Genomic DNA, 18,769 nt, shown 5'->3' with positions numbered 1-18,769 from the left:
GAGTAGACTTTACAACATTTCAGTGGTTTTTTTCTCCCAGAATTTTAATTTAATGGTGACCGTTTATCTTAAAACTTCTCTATATTGTCGTTGTGGAGTAGATTCCACTTTGGAAAGGAGCTGGACATTGCCCGTGTTAGGAACTATTTTAGGATAGGTCTGGGAGCTCACAGTTTAATTAATACCATGTGGAGCAGGTTGGAGGACATTAACTAATCCTTTACTTATTTTGTTTATCATCACTTGGGATAAACAAAGACTCTGGACTAACTCTCGGCATGATTAACTCTGAATGGGTGGGCAGACTTGACCTTGTTATAATCAACACCTTGTAAATTATGGCAAAAGTGTGACTATTAGCTATACATTAGCTATACATTTCTAAAAGTGAGGGTGTTAGCAATTAATCTTGTATGAGACGGGGCAAGACAGTGATGGAAGACTTAAAATTAACCCCATGTGGAGCACACATGGGATACTGTCAGATGCCCTCATGTGAGAAACAGAAAAAGGATATTGGCACTGATCCTATAAAAATAGTACACAATATAAATGGATTGTGTGCCTCTGGTGTGGATTTATTTGTTTACATGCATATTTAGTATACTTGAAAATTTTCCTCGCTTGCTACGACTCAGAACAGTTCACTGTATATCTCCGTATCTATTCTTTAAAATAAACTAAAAATGTATAAGTAACATGGTTAGAATAAACCTGTCTTCATTCTTATCTGTATTTGTTGAAACTTACAGCATCCCAGAAACATTTTTGTGTGTGGAAGCAAGCTTCAGAGTTGGGGAGTCAACATAGGGTACATCAGACTAGTAGCCCTAAGTGTATCAATCCGACACATGGAGGGCACCATCAAGAAGTCAGCTAGCTTGGCTGACCAATCAAACTGCAGAGAAAAAAGTTGCTCTGGAGTCAAACAAGCATATCAACAAACTGAGCTCTGGTCCAAGCCTGCCAGCCTTGCCCCTTCCCTCTCACTACCTTGCCTTCTCCCACTGCCTCTTCTTCCTGATTGCTACAGAAAGCATCAGTATCTGGGTTACTGAAATGGAAAGCTGGCTGCAGGCTGCTTTGTTAATGGTCTCTAGGTGGAGGCAGTGGTGGACAGGTGAAGGAAGCAGTACAGGAGATGGGGAACAAGAGTGATGGGCTTGAATTAGTACTTGCTGTTGTTGATTACCTGACAGGAGTTGTGGAAGCAGCCATAGTGAATGGAGCCCTGTTTGTCTTTTATTTCCGCTTATGGCATTTACCGCCCAAACAATGTAGATCTTTATAGGTTCACAATGGTAGCTAGAACTGTAGCTTGATAGCTATATTTCCTGAAATTGTGATACAATACTGTTTTAGCAAATGTACCTATCAAGTAGCATCACTATTGTGCTGTTGGTTTTACCTCTTTTTTGCCCCCTAATTATAAATGTAGCTCTATTTTGTGAGACCACTTTGGGGCAGCTGTGGCTGTTAAAGTCTGAAATAAATCCTTGGAAGGTGTTTGTCTGTGTGGACCAACTTTGTGTTTATAGAAAAATGATTTGGTGCAGGACAGGGTGGAGGTACAATTCCTGCCACTACATCTGCAAAGGAGAAGTGGAAGAACGCACACACTTTGAACCAGGAAGACAAAATCTGTGGCCTCGTCCTGACACTTCTGGTGCTGACATCACTAGTCAGCAGTAACCTCTACTCTTGTTGACACAAGGAACAAACCCCAAAGGCCGTCTAGACATTGAGTTGGCTGCCAACTTATTCACTAATATCTGGAAATGCTCAGAGATCCACTTGGAGGCAAACCAGGGGGAGAAGGAGGCTTGAGAAGGGAAATGCCATTTCCCGTGTTATTTTTTTAAAATGGATTCCATTCCCTAGGCCAAAGCTGATTCTTGCACCTCCCATTTCCCCACCATCTGCTGACTGTGAGGTTGTGTTTTCTACAGATCAGTTAGATTTGTTGTGAGACACTGGCGTTATATGCAGTATAGGGTTGGGAAGAAAAGAAGTGGGGGGGCGGGAGAGAGGGGGTGGTGTAGTGTTGAATGTCCTCCTAAGAGAGGCTCAGTTGGTACTTGGTAGGATCTTTTGGCACCAGGTGAAGATCTTTTTATTCTCCCAGGCCTTTCAATTAAATGCTCTGGTGGGTTTTCAATTCTGAATGATTAAAGCTGGTTTAAAGTGATGTTATACTTCTCTGTGTTGGTTTTATGCTGAATTTTGTAAAATAGCATAGACATTATTTGTTTTAGCTTATTTTTTATTGCATTTTGTTTTGGGTTTTAAAAAAATATATATATATTAAGTTTTGTAAACTTCCCAGAGGATTTGGTCGATGGCAAGTATAGAACTAATGTCTAAATAAAAAAAATTAAAATAAAATAAATCTTCCGCGGATCAGTGGCAGCTGCTAACTCTGCTAGGATTGGCTGCATTCATGAATTCCTAAGTGCTGCTGATCCCTGTTGAAAATCAGGTTTGTATCCAGTGCAGATCAACTGATGGGCAGTGCCTGCAAGCCCTGTTTTCATTCTGGATCTTCCTTTGCAGCTTGACTTGAGTTCAATACCAGACTGCAAAAGAAGAAAGGAAAGAATTGAGATCACACTTAGAGCACTTGCCCAATTCTTTCCTTTGAAGCTGGGTCAGGTGATTGACAAGTGGGTGCCCCTGCTCACTTGTCAGAGTGGCCCACATGAGTGTGGGAGCCAAAGATGTGGCTGACCAGATCCTGTTCCCTAACCCCGCCTGTGTTATTTCAATCAGAAGGGTGAAGTGGACTTGAAGAATGCCGTAATTAGGGCTTGCTCTTCTAAGCCTGTCACAAAACCAGCCCATGGTTTCAGTTATTATCAGACTGGAAAGGGAGTCAGCACAAAGGGCATAGTGTGGACTAAATACTTCACTGAGAGGAAACTCTGTGAATCAGCAGATCTGCCAAATCCTCCAAGAGGGAGGCAAAGGGAAGTGCAAAAAATGCTGAAGCATTTTGAGACTTAGGGATGAGGATGCAGGAGAGGATTTCCTGCTGGCAGGAAGGGAAGCTTTTAAAAATGGCTCTGAAAGGTCTTGAGTATTTCATCCTCAGCTTTGAAATTCTACACAGCTCCCATTTGCTTCTGTGATCTTCCCACTTAGCAAAACAAAGAGTCCGTATCCCTCTGGCTCTGACCAAACACCTGTTTTCGAAACTGCAGAGTGCATAAATGGAATTAAGTGTGAAAGTTTCTTAGACTGAGCTGTCATGAGCTGTGGCAGCTGAGTGATGATAGGTATGTGGAGCTGGGGACACAGTCATGCAGCCAGGGGTTGACTTTATGGAATTGCCCCCTCCCTGAATAACATGCACATGCAACAAGAGCACTGGGAACAAACTGGGAACCAGCACATATCATCTGCTGCTCATGGGTAGGAACGTAGTGTTTAGAAGATAAGCACAGAAAGGCAGAAATTGATCATAAAAAAAGAAAATCCAAAGGCTCCTATAATAAAGGGCAGGGGATAACCAGGAAGGACAAAGGAAGAATTCTGTGTAAGCCACTCACACAATTAGCCTTTGGCAAATTGCAATAAATTGCCAACATCCTTGGACCAGTAAGGAACAATTGTTTTACTCACCTCTCAGTTTGCCAAAGGGTGTTTCTGATATGTACTAGTCACTGGCCAATGTTATGCTGTGGGGTAAGGGTTCATAGTCCAGGAGGGCCAACTTGAATAAGATATTGGGAAGCGTGTGTCAGATAAACTCCGCCCCACATAATCAATCACAAGACATGGCACGCACACACCATTTGAATGGCAATGTCCATCAACTTGGGGGGGCAGCCCCCTCAAATCTTTTATTGGGGGGCGAAGGGACTTTGGCCCCTTGGAGTCGGCTCCTCTGGTTCATACACATAACCAGGTTGTAAAGGACAAATAGTCACAGATCATAAAGCACTATGCAAACTATGTGTTTGCATGAATTTCTGTAGCAGATTCTGCATTACGATGCCAGTGTGGGCACAGTCCTACAATCCATGGCAAATGTATATCAGTTTCTGCTTGCAATAAGCATCAAGTTGCATCAAGAATATACTCATGCATCAAGTGGCATAAGAGCAGTGGCACAGAATAATTGCAAAGAAACTGTGCTATGACTGAGCAATCTGAATGTTCCACAGTAAGTCCAAGGAATCAAATGAATAGAAAAATAGGTACTGCCTAGGGAGGGCAGGAGGAAGCAGACCCCTTCTCTCATGACTACATAATCATTTATCATCAATATCTCTGTGAAAGTCCAATGCTTCTTTGTAACTTGGTGTTGAATATATTCAATATGAGGACTTGAAGTTTGCTATGAACTTTATCCCCACTTCTACCACCAAAATTTGAAATGGTGCCCTTGAGGAAAAACATGATAATCCAAACTTCCAACTACAGCATTAGTAAAAATTTGGCCCCATTGGAGGATTTCAGATTGATATTCACGGATTTCTCTGCCACCCATATGAAAATTAAAAAATGAGATTTGCTTATCATAATAAATATTGCAGCTGTTACATTTTCAGGTGGTTTCTTAAGATCTTCATTTACAACATTGCAGATAAATCTGTTTGAGTTCCCTTATGTAGGTTAGAGTAGTAAGGGTTACACGAGGGGCTTGTGAAAAAGTAACAGCATGTTTTAAAAGAGACAGAACCCCAACCACAAGATTGATTCCAGAAAAAATCAAAAAAGTATTGTGGCACCTCAAAGATAGGAATAAATGTATCATGGCTTAAGCTTTCATGAACTGATGAAGTGGAGTGTGGGCCATGCAAGCTTTTGCTAATACTGTAGTTAAAAGTGCTACAAGATTTTTTGCTTTTGCTGCACAAACTTAACACAGCCACAGGTACCCCTGAAAGAACTCAATTGTGCATTTTCTCTCTCTCTCTTTACAACTCATGACCTGTGCATATCTTGGTATTGTTTAGTTCTCATGGGTGTTTTCTGTAATGTTAAAAATCAACTAAAAACATAGGTGGGATGTTCACTCCCCCCCTTCCTTTGTTTTAGTAAAAACAAATTACAGTGAACAAAAAAAAGTAACTGGACCATTAAATCTTGTTGCTAACCTGTCAGTACACCGAGGACTCTTTCTGATTATGCATGTTGCAATCATTAACAAATGCTGTTTTAGGGAAATTACCCCCCCTTTCCCAGCAATGAGCTATCCATATCAAGAATAAAGAGGAATGGAAACATGCCAATAATGATATGGTTATGCACAAGATATCTTGAGTCAACAATCTCAATTAATAGAAGACGTTTGGTGACAAGTACATTTAAGCAATGGCAGACAATGAATCCACTTTGGATAAAGACCCTTGTCTGCAGTTTGCCCCTTTAAAAACCATAAACTGAAAGATCAAGGATAGGACTAGGAAACCCAGTTTTCCAGAAATAGACAAGGTGTCAGCGGCTACAGAATCCTGCTTCCTTTTTCAATGTCCCATCAATCCAGTGGTGTTTATTTTACTATCCTGCTGCCAGCTCTCTTGGAAACCATCTTGAGAAAACAAATATTACTGGAGTTGCTGCATGCCTTTTTAATTACACTAATTCTTTCTCCAGGTTAATAGTATGTGAATATTAGAATAATATATGCACATATGAGACACAATGACTCATACTTTTTACAGCTGCATGGATGCTATATGTTAACTCGTCATCATGTATGCCTGTGAGCTCACTTGGTTTCCTCCATGAGGCTCTGGAGAAAAAACCCAAAGGATGAAGGTCACAGCATATAAATCTTGGAGAGAGAGGAAGGGCATTATAGTCTAGCAGGAGTATCTCCTTCACACCTTGGGGTTTTACTTGAGACACAAACCATCTGCATGTCAGTCAGCTGCCATTTCATAGCAGACCTCCCTGCGAAAATCAACTGTCTGGAGGGGCTTGTTGTGCCTTTGCAGGCACCAGTGAGAATTTCAACCTGGTGGGGTCAACTATACAAAGTGTCTATACAAAGTGGTGATTTTGGATTAGAGGGAATAGAGTTGCAAATGAATCTGGAAGAAGGGATTTTTGAATTTGAGGATCAGATCCTGCCTTTGTGTTTACTTCCAAAGCTGTGAATGTAACAGCAAAATGACTACCCAAAGATTGCTGTCAACCCTCTGAAATGCGCTCAAGCATCCAGTTGTTGCCAGACAACCATCATTTTAAGGGGCTTCTTGTTTTAGAGCAGAGATGGTCACCTTTTTTCGCCTGAGGGGCACCCTTGGTCAAGTCTCGCAGTCCCCTTTCTTGAGCTGATCCAAGTAGCTCAGCTAAGTAGGATGCTGTCTCCCCAGTTATCAAATGATTAATCTGATAACAGGAACAAAACCTGCCCTCTCCTTTACTCCACATACTTTGCTGCTTTAATGTTCTTTCCCCTCCAGCCAGCTTACTTCTGGTATCAGAACTAGGCTGAAGGGGAAAAAGTTTTAAAGCAGCAGAGCATAGAGAATAAGGCAAGAACAGGCTTGATTCTTGTAGGGTTTATCACTTTAGAGCCAAACTGGCAAGCATGAATGCTATAAACACGCATGCATCTGGTTTGGTCCTTCCTCCAATGCAACATTACATCTTTAGTTGCTACTGGTTCAATTTAAAATGTTATATTTACAGCCCAAGAAACCATGATTCACTGGTGTAGGAATGAGTGAAAAGCTCTACCACTCCCTGCTCTGAAACCTTCCCTCTTCTTCTTCTTGTGTGTTTAGCTGCAGAAGAACTTTCCTGGTTTGTTAAGACATAGTTTCCTGTGATGTCTGAATTCAGAAACTTATCCTGAAGGGAGCACTTAAATCAGTTTCCCAGCTTGACATCACGGTAAACCATGGCTTAACAAACCAGGAAGTCTTATTTGAAGCCAAGCATGGGAGGGGAGAAGATAAAACATGCAAGCTCATTACTTAAGAATGAGGTGCCAGGATGCTCAAGAACAGGGCCAACCATCCAGATGTGGAATCAGAATAACAAGCCTGACTTATAACATGTGCTTTTCCAGATTATTACAAAGGCAATGTACCTAGAGCAGCAATTATGATTGTCAGTAACTTATTTTGAAAGCTCCTTTTTACTACGGCAAGAGACAGCAGTTAAAAGGGAACAAAAGATGAATCAAGGAATGTAGGACACATTGATAGGAGGGGGGGTTCCAAGATGACTGGTCAATACTACTGTCATCCTATGTTTCCCGCATTCCACCCCCCCAAGTACAATAAATGCAGTTTATGGTGTATTCCAAAGGATAGTTTGTTCCTTTTCCTGTTGTACTTGTGGAGAGCCTCAGACAGGATACATCTGCAGGAATCCCAGAACCTAAACCTGCACAGACTGTACATTTTCTTTCTCTTCCCCTCCCACCCCCTGCAACCCTAGTATAGTGCTGTTGCCTAACAGGTCATAAAGCTAAGAGAGGTGTCTTCAGGTTTTGTTATTTTGCATCCTTCCTTGTATCCTCCACCCAGTTCCACGGGACAATATTTGTGCCCAGCCCTCTGATCAGTTCTCATGAGCAGAACAGAGGAGCACCTATCTCTGCCCCAACCATTGTTTGCGTGTTTTGCCTTTACCTAAAGGAAGCAACATGGGTTAGTTGCTGGCAGGGACGTTGTTTCTAACAATGTGTTAGATAAATAAATAAATCCCAGCATTCGTAAGGAGGGGAGCTGTTTCGCAAGAGAGCCATGAGTGACACAGTTACATCTGCAGTTTCCCCATCTTCCTGCTGATGTAGCTCCGCTCTTTGAGAGCACCAACAAAGAATCCCCAGCAGCAAAATTTGTGGAAGCATAGAGAAAGGTTTAGTGTGCAAAGAAAGATGGTGTTGTGCCTTAAATATGAGAAAGCAAGACATTTCACATAGGTTTCTAGAGGATACTTAACCCACGACACTTAGAGCTGTCATCCTTCAGAACCAATTACCTCCCTAATACACACACACATTGAATGCAATCCTATGTATGTTTACCCAGAAGTAATGGGGCTTGTATCTCAGTAAGTTTGTTTAGGATGCAGCTGCAGTGACCCATGTTTTAGAGGCAAGGAGGTCTCTCATTATATAGTGATAATGTCCTGCTTCAATGGGGGGGGGGTGTCCTCAAGCCCTTAGTACACTGATTTCAGTCCCTGTTATGATTCTCCTCAGAACACCTCTAAACATCTACTGAGGGACAGTGAAATTGTTCCTGTGTCAATAGTGTCTAGCCATCTGGAGCCCAGAATTTATACTGGAGGCAGATATGTCCAGCAGTAAATTGGATATAAAGATTTGTATTCAGGGCGGATCGGAATTATTTTTGTTTCAAAATGGTTATATTTTCATGGGATTTCACAAAAATGCTTTCATTTATTTTCATTAACACAGAACACATTTTTTGTACAACATCCAAAAGTTTTCCCCACCCCTTCTGTCTTTTCAGTCTAACTGTTTTGTTAAGTGATAGCTTCAGGGAGAAAAAAGATGCTTAACCCTTTCTAACTGTACCTCTTCCCTTACTCCCACTCAGTCATTTTGTTTTCTTTCATCCTGCACTGCAAGTTTAGAACAGGTTCCCATCTTCCATTTGCAATTCCATCTCAATGTCAGGGATGCAGGGCTTGAACTAGGAATCTTCATGTCCAGGGAAAGGATCTAGTTTTGTGAGCAGCCAAGCATGTATTACATGTGCTCAAGCCACATAGACTTGTTCATGTTCATAAAAATGATTTGCATGAGCACCCCAGGCTTTCCTATGGAGGGAATTATTTATTTATGTTCACAAGGACTGAATCCCCATTCTGCACCTCAAAATGTACCCTTGCCTGAGAAGAGACTGGGGAGGTGTTTCATGTACACTGCATCACAGCCAACTTCACACTCCAACTACTTCTAGATATATGTCATTAATATTTATTTCTCATTTCATTTCTATACTGCTTTATATTTTTACAGAAAAATCTCAAAGCGGTTTACAACACATTAAAACATCAAATAAAACCATCCAGAATAAACATTACTAAAGAAAGTCAAATATAAAGTATACATTAAAAGTGACATAATTAACAGGAAACTAAAATATTATTTTAAAGATATCAATATAAAACATTGTGAGGGGGGTCAACTACAGAAAACACATTTAGCATAGCAAAGTTCACAAAAAAATTAACCATTTCAAAAGAAAGCATTACTAAAGGAAGTCAAATATAAAATGTACATTTAAAACATCATAATTAACAATAGAATAAAATATTATCATAAACATAGAACATATCCTCTGCTGTTGCTGCCAAGTCCTGCCCATAGTAATTCATGGCAGGTGGAGGCTGCAGAAACTCGGGCTCAATGACCTGGGTCTGCACTAAGAGAGTTTCTGATGTACGTGGTGTTCTGTATGCACTTCTGTGAGAGGGGTAATACTCCATGTACATCCTCATTGCACATGGCCATTGTCATCTTCACATTGAAATGAGGTGGGAATGCAGGAGTTGCGTGCACATGTCAGAATGCTCACAAAGCTCAAAAATCTACAATACTGAAAATTAGATGTGTAGCTTGGCAGACAGAACAAAGCCTCCAGATACTAGGAGCCAAGACTACGCTTGCTCAACTGAGCAGTGCGTTCCTCTTGCTTTTAGCTTCAGGGCCTAACAGTTCAGGCCACTAACTCCATTGGAGTGTCAGGGGCTGGATTTGGGTGTGGCTTTAATTGAGGAATGATATGAGGAATGAAAGACACAAGTTAACCATTAAAAAAAAATTAAAGCCCTTCCTCTTGACTAACGTGGTGAAAATGAAAGCCAGAAGAACTTCAAAAAGCAGAAGGCAATAAAAATTTGTAACCGTGACCCTGATTCCTTTAAAGTTAGTGGTGGGAAAATGCATGTATATAGGGACAGACCTCTCAGCTCAGTGTCTTCTCCATCTACATTATCTTTCATCTCTCCATCTCACATACTCACATGCAGCCTTGTGCGTGATGTACATGGATGCTCAGTCTTGCTCTGATTCTCCATCTCATTATTCTCTTATTACAGTTCATTGGTTGCTGCTGAGTGGCCATGTGCTAAGTGCACCACTGAGGGTGTATTCTTGCTTTACTTTACATGTTTTGCTTTTTTGGAAGCCACCATAAAGGATGCTACCTCAATGGTTTTGCACAGTGAACGTTTTCCATAGGGGAAAGAACCTCTGAAAACTAGAAGTCAGAAACTCATCCACCTATGACAAGTATTGGCTCCTGGTGCTTAAGGACACTTCCTGAGCTGAATGCACTGATCAAAGCTTTCTCTACTATTTTGACCTCTAAGTAGTCCACCACCTAAGACTAGGCCTCTGTAGTAGCTATGTTACCAGCACAACTATGTATCTGACAAGTGTCCAGGTACTTGTATGCCAAGGCCGATGGTTGACCTATCAGAGCGCTGATCTGACTCAGATCTGCCGAGCATCATGTGCTTTCAGACCATTCATTGGCCCCTCTGGACCTACCTATGCCCACTGTGGGAAATGAACAGTGGAGGTGCTATAACTTCCACTTGTTGCATCTGGGTCCTTGTCAACTGCTGTAAAGTTTTCTGAATGGAGGGAATCTGAGCATTGTCTAAAATATAGCCCACCCTAGCAATAGGGTGATGCGTGTTCCCTCCACCGCCACCCTTCCTTCTGGAAGTTTCTTCACACTTTAGAAATCATGGTTCTAAATTTTGTGAGCAAAGTGGGGCAGGGGGGAAGCCACAATAAGAAACTTGAGAGTGGGATGTGACGGATCCACCCCCATCCTGCCATTCTGTATTGCTGCTGTGGCTCCTGTCGCTCCCATTATTACTCCTATTACTCCGGCCGCTACTACAGGAAAAGCATGGTTGGGAGACAAGCATGTCCGGCAGAGATAGAAGCTCGAGACTGCTGATGCCAGCCCAGTTTCTAAAGATATACCTAGTCAAATGACTACAGTCTGTGTGGCTTCTTGGCAGGAAGGAAGTGTAAAACAATTAAAAGGAGCAAGGATGTCTACACAAAACTAGGTTTTGGACAGGTCATTCTTATGACCTGGGTGCTGCCGTGCACGTTTCTCAGCCGCCTGTGGGAAATTGCTCCCCAAATGCCTTTTCTCTTCTGATTCCCTGGTATTCCTCTTACCTGCTTTCCCAGATTCTAATTTAGCCCGGGGGAGCATGCCCTTTCTCTTCCTGATTGCCGTCCCCCTCAGCATCCCACTGTGGTTGTAAGCATATAAGATGAAGCGGCCAAGGAATGCAAATATTTTAAGTTCCTCTGGCCATGGTGCTTCTGAAAAACAAATACTGTTTTACTTATAAAGCACCATGTATATAGATGTTCGAAGTGTGATTTATTTCTTATCATTTATTAATACTGTAAGGGGATATTGCACTGCTTAACTCATTCATTAAAGTAGCAGTCAAAAGTGTTACTGGGATATGAATCAACATAAGTTCAAGTGCTTACAGATATTTTCTCCTTTTGTAAAAGAGAATGTGTGAATTTAAGGTGACAGATCTTTCCTGCCTTTGCAGGATGCCCGTAACCAGTAGACTGAAACTCGTGAAGCAAATCTTGATATACTACTACTAAGTGTTTCCTCCAATGTTAATTTATTTTCTATTTATAAAACACTTTTAAAAAAACACCTCTTTAAGTTTTGTGCAGCCTAAGGGCTTATCCACACTTACCTTTCTGCTGCTCTTTCCAGACACAATCTGCGCTTTAAAGCTCTGTGTCTGAGCACCGTTTTTTTTTTTTTTTGCTCTGCAGTTTCCCCCTCCCACTCTTAAAAACTCAGTCAGAGCAAATGGCAATCCAAATGGACATTTGCTCCAGTTGAGCACTAAAGAGTAGGTTTGGGGTAGAGATGGGAAGGCCTGGGGTGGGGAAGAAAAATTGGGGGGAGGGGACCAGCCCCTCCCTTTTCCGCCCAAAGCCGTTTTGTTTTTTTCCAGTTTGGAAAAAAACAGGGGGGAAACCTGGTTTTCCAGGTTTTTCCCCGGCCTTCCCTTCTCTAGTTTGGGGCAAAAAACAAAAACAAAACACGCAGACACTGATCTTTTAAGTGTGGACCTGTGCCTGGAAATAGCATGGCCAAAGGTAAGTGTGTTGTTGTTTAGTCATTTAGTCGTGTCCGACTCTTCGTGACCCCATGGACCAGAGCACGCCAAGCACTCCTGTCTTCCACTGCCTCCTGCAGTTTGGCCAAAGGTAAGTGTGGATAAGCCCTAAAAAAGAACAATGTATAATTACAACACTGAAACAAAAACAAAAACACAACCTAAAACCTATAAAACAACAATATAAAAACACATATAAAAGTGAATAAAAAAAATTAGTCAAACCTGAAATATCAAACGTAGTTAGCTCATGATGGATGATTGATAGAACTACTAGAGTAGATAATAATGAGTGACTGTTGTTCTGTACTATGAACTTGTTTCTTTCTCTCCCTAGATCTAGTGAGTGGCTATTCTATGACCCCACCCACACTCAGCATCACAGAAGACGAATACGTGATCAACGCTAAGGACACACTGAATATTACTTGCAGGTAAGATTAAAAGAACAGTGCCTTTCACAGTTGCCAGCTGTTGTGCCAAAGATTCTGAAAGACCTTTCAAAGACACTCAGTGGGAAACCTCTTTCTGGTTTCTGGACTGGTGGAAAAGCTGAACTTAAGTTGACTGGTTTGAATACTTGGGACAGAATTGTGGCTCTCCATTTGTGATGGGGGAATACTGGGTCAGGGCAGCCAAGAACTGTCAATCATAGCCTATTATACAATCAGGGGGAACACTATACATTATGATCACAACCTCCACATTTACTGATTACAGACACTTGAGGGCTTATAGTAATAGTTGACCAATGGATTTTAGCAGGCTTTTAAGAAAATGCATGGAATTAGTATTATTTTCACCTGAGCTCCAAAATTCAAAAAAGCAACAATAAAAGCAAGTTCGAGGGCATATATTATCAATGGCTGAGTGCCAAAGAACATTGCAACTCACTCTGCATGCTGAAAGAGTCTTGAACAGCCCACATAGCAATTCACTTAGGAAATGAAAAGGGCTTTTAAAGGTGTATAATCATTACAAAGAGCAATCCCATCTTAGTACTGCATGCTTTCCAGCAGTTTACTTGGAAGGAACAGGAATTAGGTTTGTAGGTCTTTGCTGTGGCAGGCAACCATGCAGCCAGGACCTAAAAATTAGTGCCCGTTCCAGCATGCACAGGCAATGTGGTCATGTAGCTGCACTTTCCACAGATTCCTTCAACCTAAAGCCTGTGTTGCCTGTTCTTTTCTTCCCCAGGAAACCCTGATCTGCACCTTTAAAAATGTAGCATAATTTAGTATGGTTGAGTGCACATCTCCAACCTACTATGTACCCACTTACCTTTTTGCACATATGCCCTTATCCTAAGCCTGTTGGGTAAAACCCTTCCTTCATTGCCTCCTCCCAAGGACAGAGCAGCAACTATGCTAAGGTTCCAGTTACAGAAAGGTAGCCGTGTTGGTCTGCCATACTCAAAACAAACAAACAAACAAATTTCTTTCCAGTAGCACCTTAAAGACCAACTAAGTTAGTTCTTGGTATGAGCTTTCGTGTGCATGCACACTTCTTCAGATACACTAGTGGGATACGTGGATTGTAGAGGGTTCTTAATTCTAAGACCCTTGGGTATAATGTCCAGGTTCTTGCATTTAGTAAGAAAGAAGATATCAGTCTGTACCTGTGCAAGTTTCTTGGTGAGGTTGATGGACTTCCATTTCATGCGGCTCAATGTGGTGCCTTCCATAGTTCCAGTTACAGAAAGGTAGCCGTGTTGGTCTGCCATACTCAAAACAAACAAACAAACAAATTTCTTTCCAGTAGCACCTTAAAGACCAACTAAGTTAGTTCTTGGTATGAGCTTTCGTGTGCATGCACACTTCTTCAGATACACTAGTGGGATACGTGGATTGTAGAGGGTTCTTAATTCTAAGACCCTTGGGTATAATGTCCAGGTTCTTGCATTTAGTAAGAAAGAAGATATCAGTCTGTACCTGTGCAAGTTTCTTGGTGAGGTTGATGGACTTCCATTTCATGCGGCTCAATGTGGTGCCTTCCATAGTTCCAGTTACAGAAAGGTAGCCGTGTTGGTCTGCCATACTCAAAACAAACAAACAAACAAATTTCTGAAGTGTATCTGAAGAAGTGTGCATGCACACGAAAGCTCATACCAAGAACTAACTTAGTTGGTCTTTAAGGTGCTATGCTAAGGTTATAGCTTTATTTATCTGACAGAGGCTTACAGGGAGCAGGAAAGTGTCTTATTTCCAGTCTGAGCTCTTATGTGCAAAGCTGCCCTTGCCAAAGCAAAGAGGCTGATCTGTTCTTTGAGTTATCCAAGGGAATCTTCCCAAATAGCAGTTAACTCTGTTTTGAGCCAGCTCATCTTTAAATCCCAAGGGGGATATGACCAGAAACCCGCCTCATGCTAGGATGAAAACAGCAGGAAGGAAGTATTCCTATCTCCTGCTTCCAGACCACATATTCAATGCAACTTAAAGCTGGTCAACAGATCTGGAAAAGAATGGGGCCCATATCCTTCATCAATAGCATGGCTATCCTGCCCACCAACACTTACCTCCCCCAAAGTTCAGCTTCCGCATTTTTCATTAACTTTCAGTGATGTGGAAGAGCCATAGCTCAGTGGTAGAGCTCATGCATTGCATGTAGAAGTTCAGTCTCTGGTGCCTCAACTCCACAGACCAAGATCCCTGCAAACCCTGCTTGTTCTATCTGGGTGATTTGAAAGCAAACAGCGAGGACAATGGCTCAGGGGTGTGTGGACACAGTTGGTCAGTGCTGCATGCAAACAGTGCTTTCAGTAGGGAGCTGCATCTCTTTACTTGCTCCACATCTAAATGTTGTCTATGATGTCAAGCTGTAGGGCACATGGGGAAAATAGCCTTGTGGGCAAAATGGTTTCACCAAGAAGGAGATTTACCATATCATTCTTACTTACCTAGTACCGCCATCTCCACTACCTTCTCCCTGCAACAGCTGCTTAATTTGAATCAAATTCCTACTTGTTCAGACGTCTTTAATCTTGCCCAGCTGTGCCTCAGAGTCTCTCCTCTGGAGCATAGACCATCCTGAATGGACATGGTTCACATTAGTGAGAGCCAGGGGAGTTGAAATGCAGAAATATGCAACATCTCGGCCATGGGGGAAAACATGGTTGGGAGGATGCTCAGAGGAGCCAGTAGGAGATTTCTGAAATAAAACATAATTATTTCAAGTGAGTATGAAGCAAACGCTCTCCTCAGATTTCACTGGAGAATTGGAGATAGATTTGTTTGTCCATGTTGTAACTCAAAGAAGAATGTTCTGGCTGCTGCTTGTGAGCAGCATTTAAATTTACCTTAACCATCCCAACTTTCTCTGCAAACCTCTGAAGTTTTTGCCTGTTTGCACATGTAATATGATGCTGGTTTTCGTTTACTAAGTAGCAGTAGAATATACACAGTGCACCAACTGCTAGTTCCTGTCCAAACGTTGAATCCAGAATGACTGGATATTCCCCATTCTATTTTGTTATCATCCTGACCTTGATTCCACTCCACATGCCTCACACTTTTACTTGGAGAATTTATACAAATTAGTTTCATAACTTGAACATGTTCAGTTTTCTGTGCTCTTTGGGGTACCATATATCTTCAACCTGTCCTGTGCTAGTTATTGATGTGAAGAAACTTACATGTGCATTGATTACACTACAGCATGAAAAGGAGTCTCGATGCGATTGTATACTTCCATCAGGCTTTTTGTTCTGTGGTTTCAACTATGAATATATAGGCACATGAGCATTGATAAAACCACAGTACAAAAAGGAATCTGGATGTGTTCAAGTAGTCACATCAGGATTCCTTTTTGTGGTATGATTTCATCAGTGTCTGCACACTGGCAACTAATAAACGGGGCAGGGGGTTATGTTGAAGTGAAAACTGTAACAATGCACAGCCATTGAAAGTCCAGGGAAAAAACCCAGAAAATTAATCACTAACTCATCAGTGCAGCTCTGCCAACATGATTAGGTAATTTGGAACCCTGGAGAAAAATCTCTGGAGAAATTCATATGAGGATAACTTCACAAGCATCCCTAGATTAAACAAAAAGATTTAAAACAAATTCCTACATAAACATGCCTTGGGCAGCTTCATTATAGAGAGGATATAAAAGATGCATGCAATTCTTATTCAAGAACTGAGAAGTAGAGCATATGGAAACTGACAGCTCAGCTCCAATAAGAGATGCATAAGAAGCTGGTACTACCAGGCCTTACTTTGTACAACATGGATAAAGCAAGTACCTAATCAGTCAGCATTCAGACAGAAGTGTGAACTTCTGCTATCTGCAGTTTGATAATGTGACTGTACAGTGGAGTCTTGTAATTGCCGCAATAGAAAAGAGGGAATATGAACACACACACACAGAGTCCAGCAAAGATAAGCAGTAGCCAAATATAATTAGTGGCATGAAATAACAGGATGGGCCTGCCTTGCAAAAGTGCCTGGAGGAATTTTGCTGTTGTGGATTGTCAGTTTTCCAAACTATCAGCATCTCTAGAAGCTGGGAGCCTTTAACTGGGATACTTCTGTGAGTTGGATGACACAAGGACTGTCAGCCTTTGTAATCAGATGAATGTAGTGACCACCACTTTCCCTCTTCCTCTCAGATGATGAGTGGGCCTTGCCTGTGACATTTCACTGTACTTTGGGAATGCTCACCAACCTTCAAGGTTCAGTACAATTGCAAGGGCAGGCCCACTCTCCTTCTCCACCTCTAAGTTGGGAGACAGGCTTAACCCTGGAAGTGCTGGACTGTGGAGAAGCTTGCAAAGCAATGAGACATCTTGCAGCTCTGTAATTCTCTCCATGGTGGCATTACATTTGTGACACTTTTTGGAAAAAACAACAACCATATATATGCTGTTTTTATAGTAATAAATAATAATAAATGCTGAGAATCATACACTAAATATTTCTCACTTCTACATGCTTAGTGTGCTAGATAGAAAGGGTCAAGCTTTCTTCACAGGTGAGAAGTTGTCACACTTAGGCTGTGTACACATTCCTATTTACTCTTCATCCAGTGTGCTCCTACCACTGATTTGGAAAGCAGGGTACATACGACATGTTAGCCACAATTCACATCTATCTTGTGGATTCTATGATTCTGTATTAGAGGAGGAATGCAGCTGAATCCCTAAATTTGCAGTGCAGACATTAGAAATGGAGTAGTAAAGGAATTTTAGAATGCCATACCTTTTATCGAAGGCCATAGTAACACATCTAATTCTGCTTCTGTTATTCCTTTTGTTCTGGTGAAGAGGGCAGCACCCCCTGGAGTGGTCGTGGCCTGGAGGCCAAGAGGACACCGTCCAGATTGGGAAGGAGAGCGATTCAGTGGTGTTGGTGAGTCTCGACGGTGTCCAAACAGTCAAGGAAGAGGATTGTGAGGGCACTGACACAAAGCCCTACTGCAAGGTCTTGACACTGACAGGGACTCAGGCTAACGACACGGGCTACTACCGCTGTTACTACAAGTACATCAATGCCAAAATCGAGGGCACCACTGCAGTCAGCACCTATGTATTTGTGAGAGGTAAGAGGGTAAAAGACCTGCACAGCCAAAACAGATTGAACTCCAGGTGGAAGAACGTATTGGCCAAACTGCATTACAGCCTTAAAAAAAATTTTTTTTTTGTTGAAACTCTGTATTACATAGCAGGTTGCTTAAGGAAAAGCTACTTGGAGTTAAAATCATTGTGAAGAGACAGAGGTTACACTGTCCTCTGAAAGGGAAAGGTTATCACAGTTTCAAATGATGTAAGATTGATGTGCCCATGTGCAGTTTTGCCTGCCTGCCTGCCTCTATCCTGACTTACTCTATCATGGCACAGCAGTCAATTTGCAACGTTGATACTGAGTTCCTACACCATGCTGTTAAGGCTTCTCTGTTATCTAGGTCAGTAGTTTCAGACCCAGGGAGCCCACTTTTAACCTAAACATGCATTTGGAGACCCAATTCTTTTTTTCCTTTTCCCTTTTTGTGCCATATATTTGCATGGCAGTATTGCTGCTGTTTCGGCCCACATTGGATCAGGCCACAACCCAGTTGTGGACCCCAACCGCCAGCTGAACACCAAGGATCTAGGTGGGCTGGAATTACATTAAATATACATAGCCGCATATGTTGTTCTGGAAGGGCACCACCTGTACCTTTGTGCATCAGATAGAAGGACAGTGTTAAGAGAGGCTGCAATAGCAGCTACCCAACCTATTTGCAGCAAAATGTTTACCTGAAAGTATGTCCTTCTATTTTCAGTAGAGAGCAGGAATTCTACATCATGACTGAAACTCCATGCTGCCTATGCAGACACACCGTGTTTATTAGTTTATTGTGTAGAAGACATTGAGAGGGCACCCGGTTGGGGAAGACTGCTCTAGACTACTCAGATGTTGCCTGTGCCCTGGGCGTAAGGAATGGTGGGGGTGCACAGCACAAAGTGATAGAGGCTGAGGACATACATGAAATAGTTTTTATTGTTTAGGTTTCTATGGTGAAATTGCTTTGAGTTGTTCTAGTGATTCATAAATGGAATGAAATAAATAATTGAATAATAAGAAGGGGGAACCCCAGAGTATATAGAGGAATCTGTAAGAGAAATTTGATGTTTCCCCATCCCCACCAGTTCTGAGGTGGCAAA

General features: G+C 41.8%; 1 protein-coding gene across 3 annotated transcripts in view; it reads left to right on the top strand.

The window, feature by feature from the left end:
* The window catches only part of FLT4 (fms related receptor tyrosine kinase 4), an 84,305-nt gene that overhangs the window by 15,367 nt on the left and 50,169 nt on the right, over window positions 1-18,769 (top strand). For 2 of the 3 annotated variants that reach the window (XM_053376961.1, XM_053376960.1), the window contains exons 2-3: window positions 12,464-12,560; window positions 17,390-17,664. In XM_053376961.1, coding sequence (XP_053232936.1) covers window positions 12,464-12,560; window positions 17,390-17,664 — 372 coding nt within the window. Of the gene's footprint in view, window positions 1-12,463; window positions 12,561-17,389; window positions 17,665-18,769 lie in introns of those variants that run through there. The other variant, XM_053376962.1, reaches the window with a different exon arrangement.

Source organism: Podarcis raffonei, chromosome 2 (assembly GCF_027172205.1).
Source record: "Podarcis raffonei isolate rPodRaf1 chromosome 2, rPodRaf1.pri, whole genome shotgun sequence".
In the NCBI taxonomy this organism is placed as follows: Eukaryota; Metazoa; Chordata; class Lepidosauria; order Squamata; family Lacertidae; genus Podarcis; species Podarcis raffonei.
This window is presented reverse-complemented; position numbering and strand designations above follow the sequence as displayed.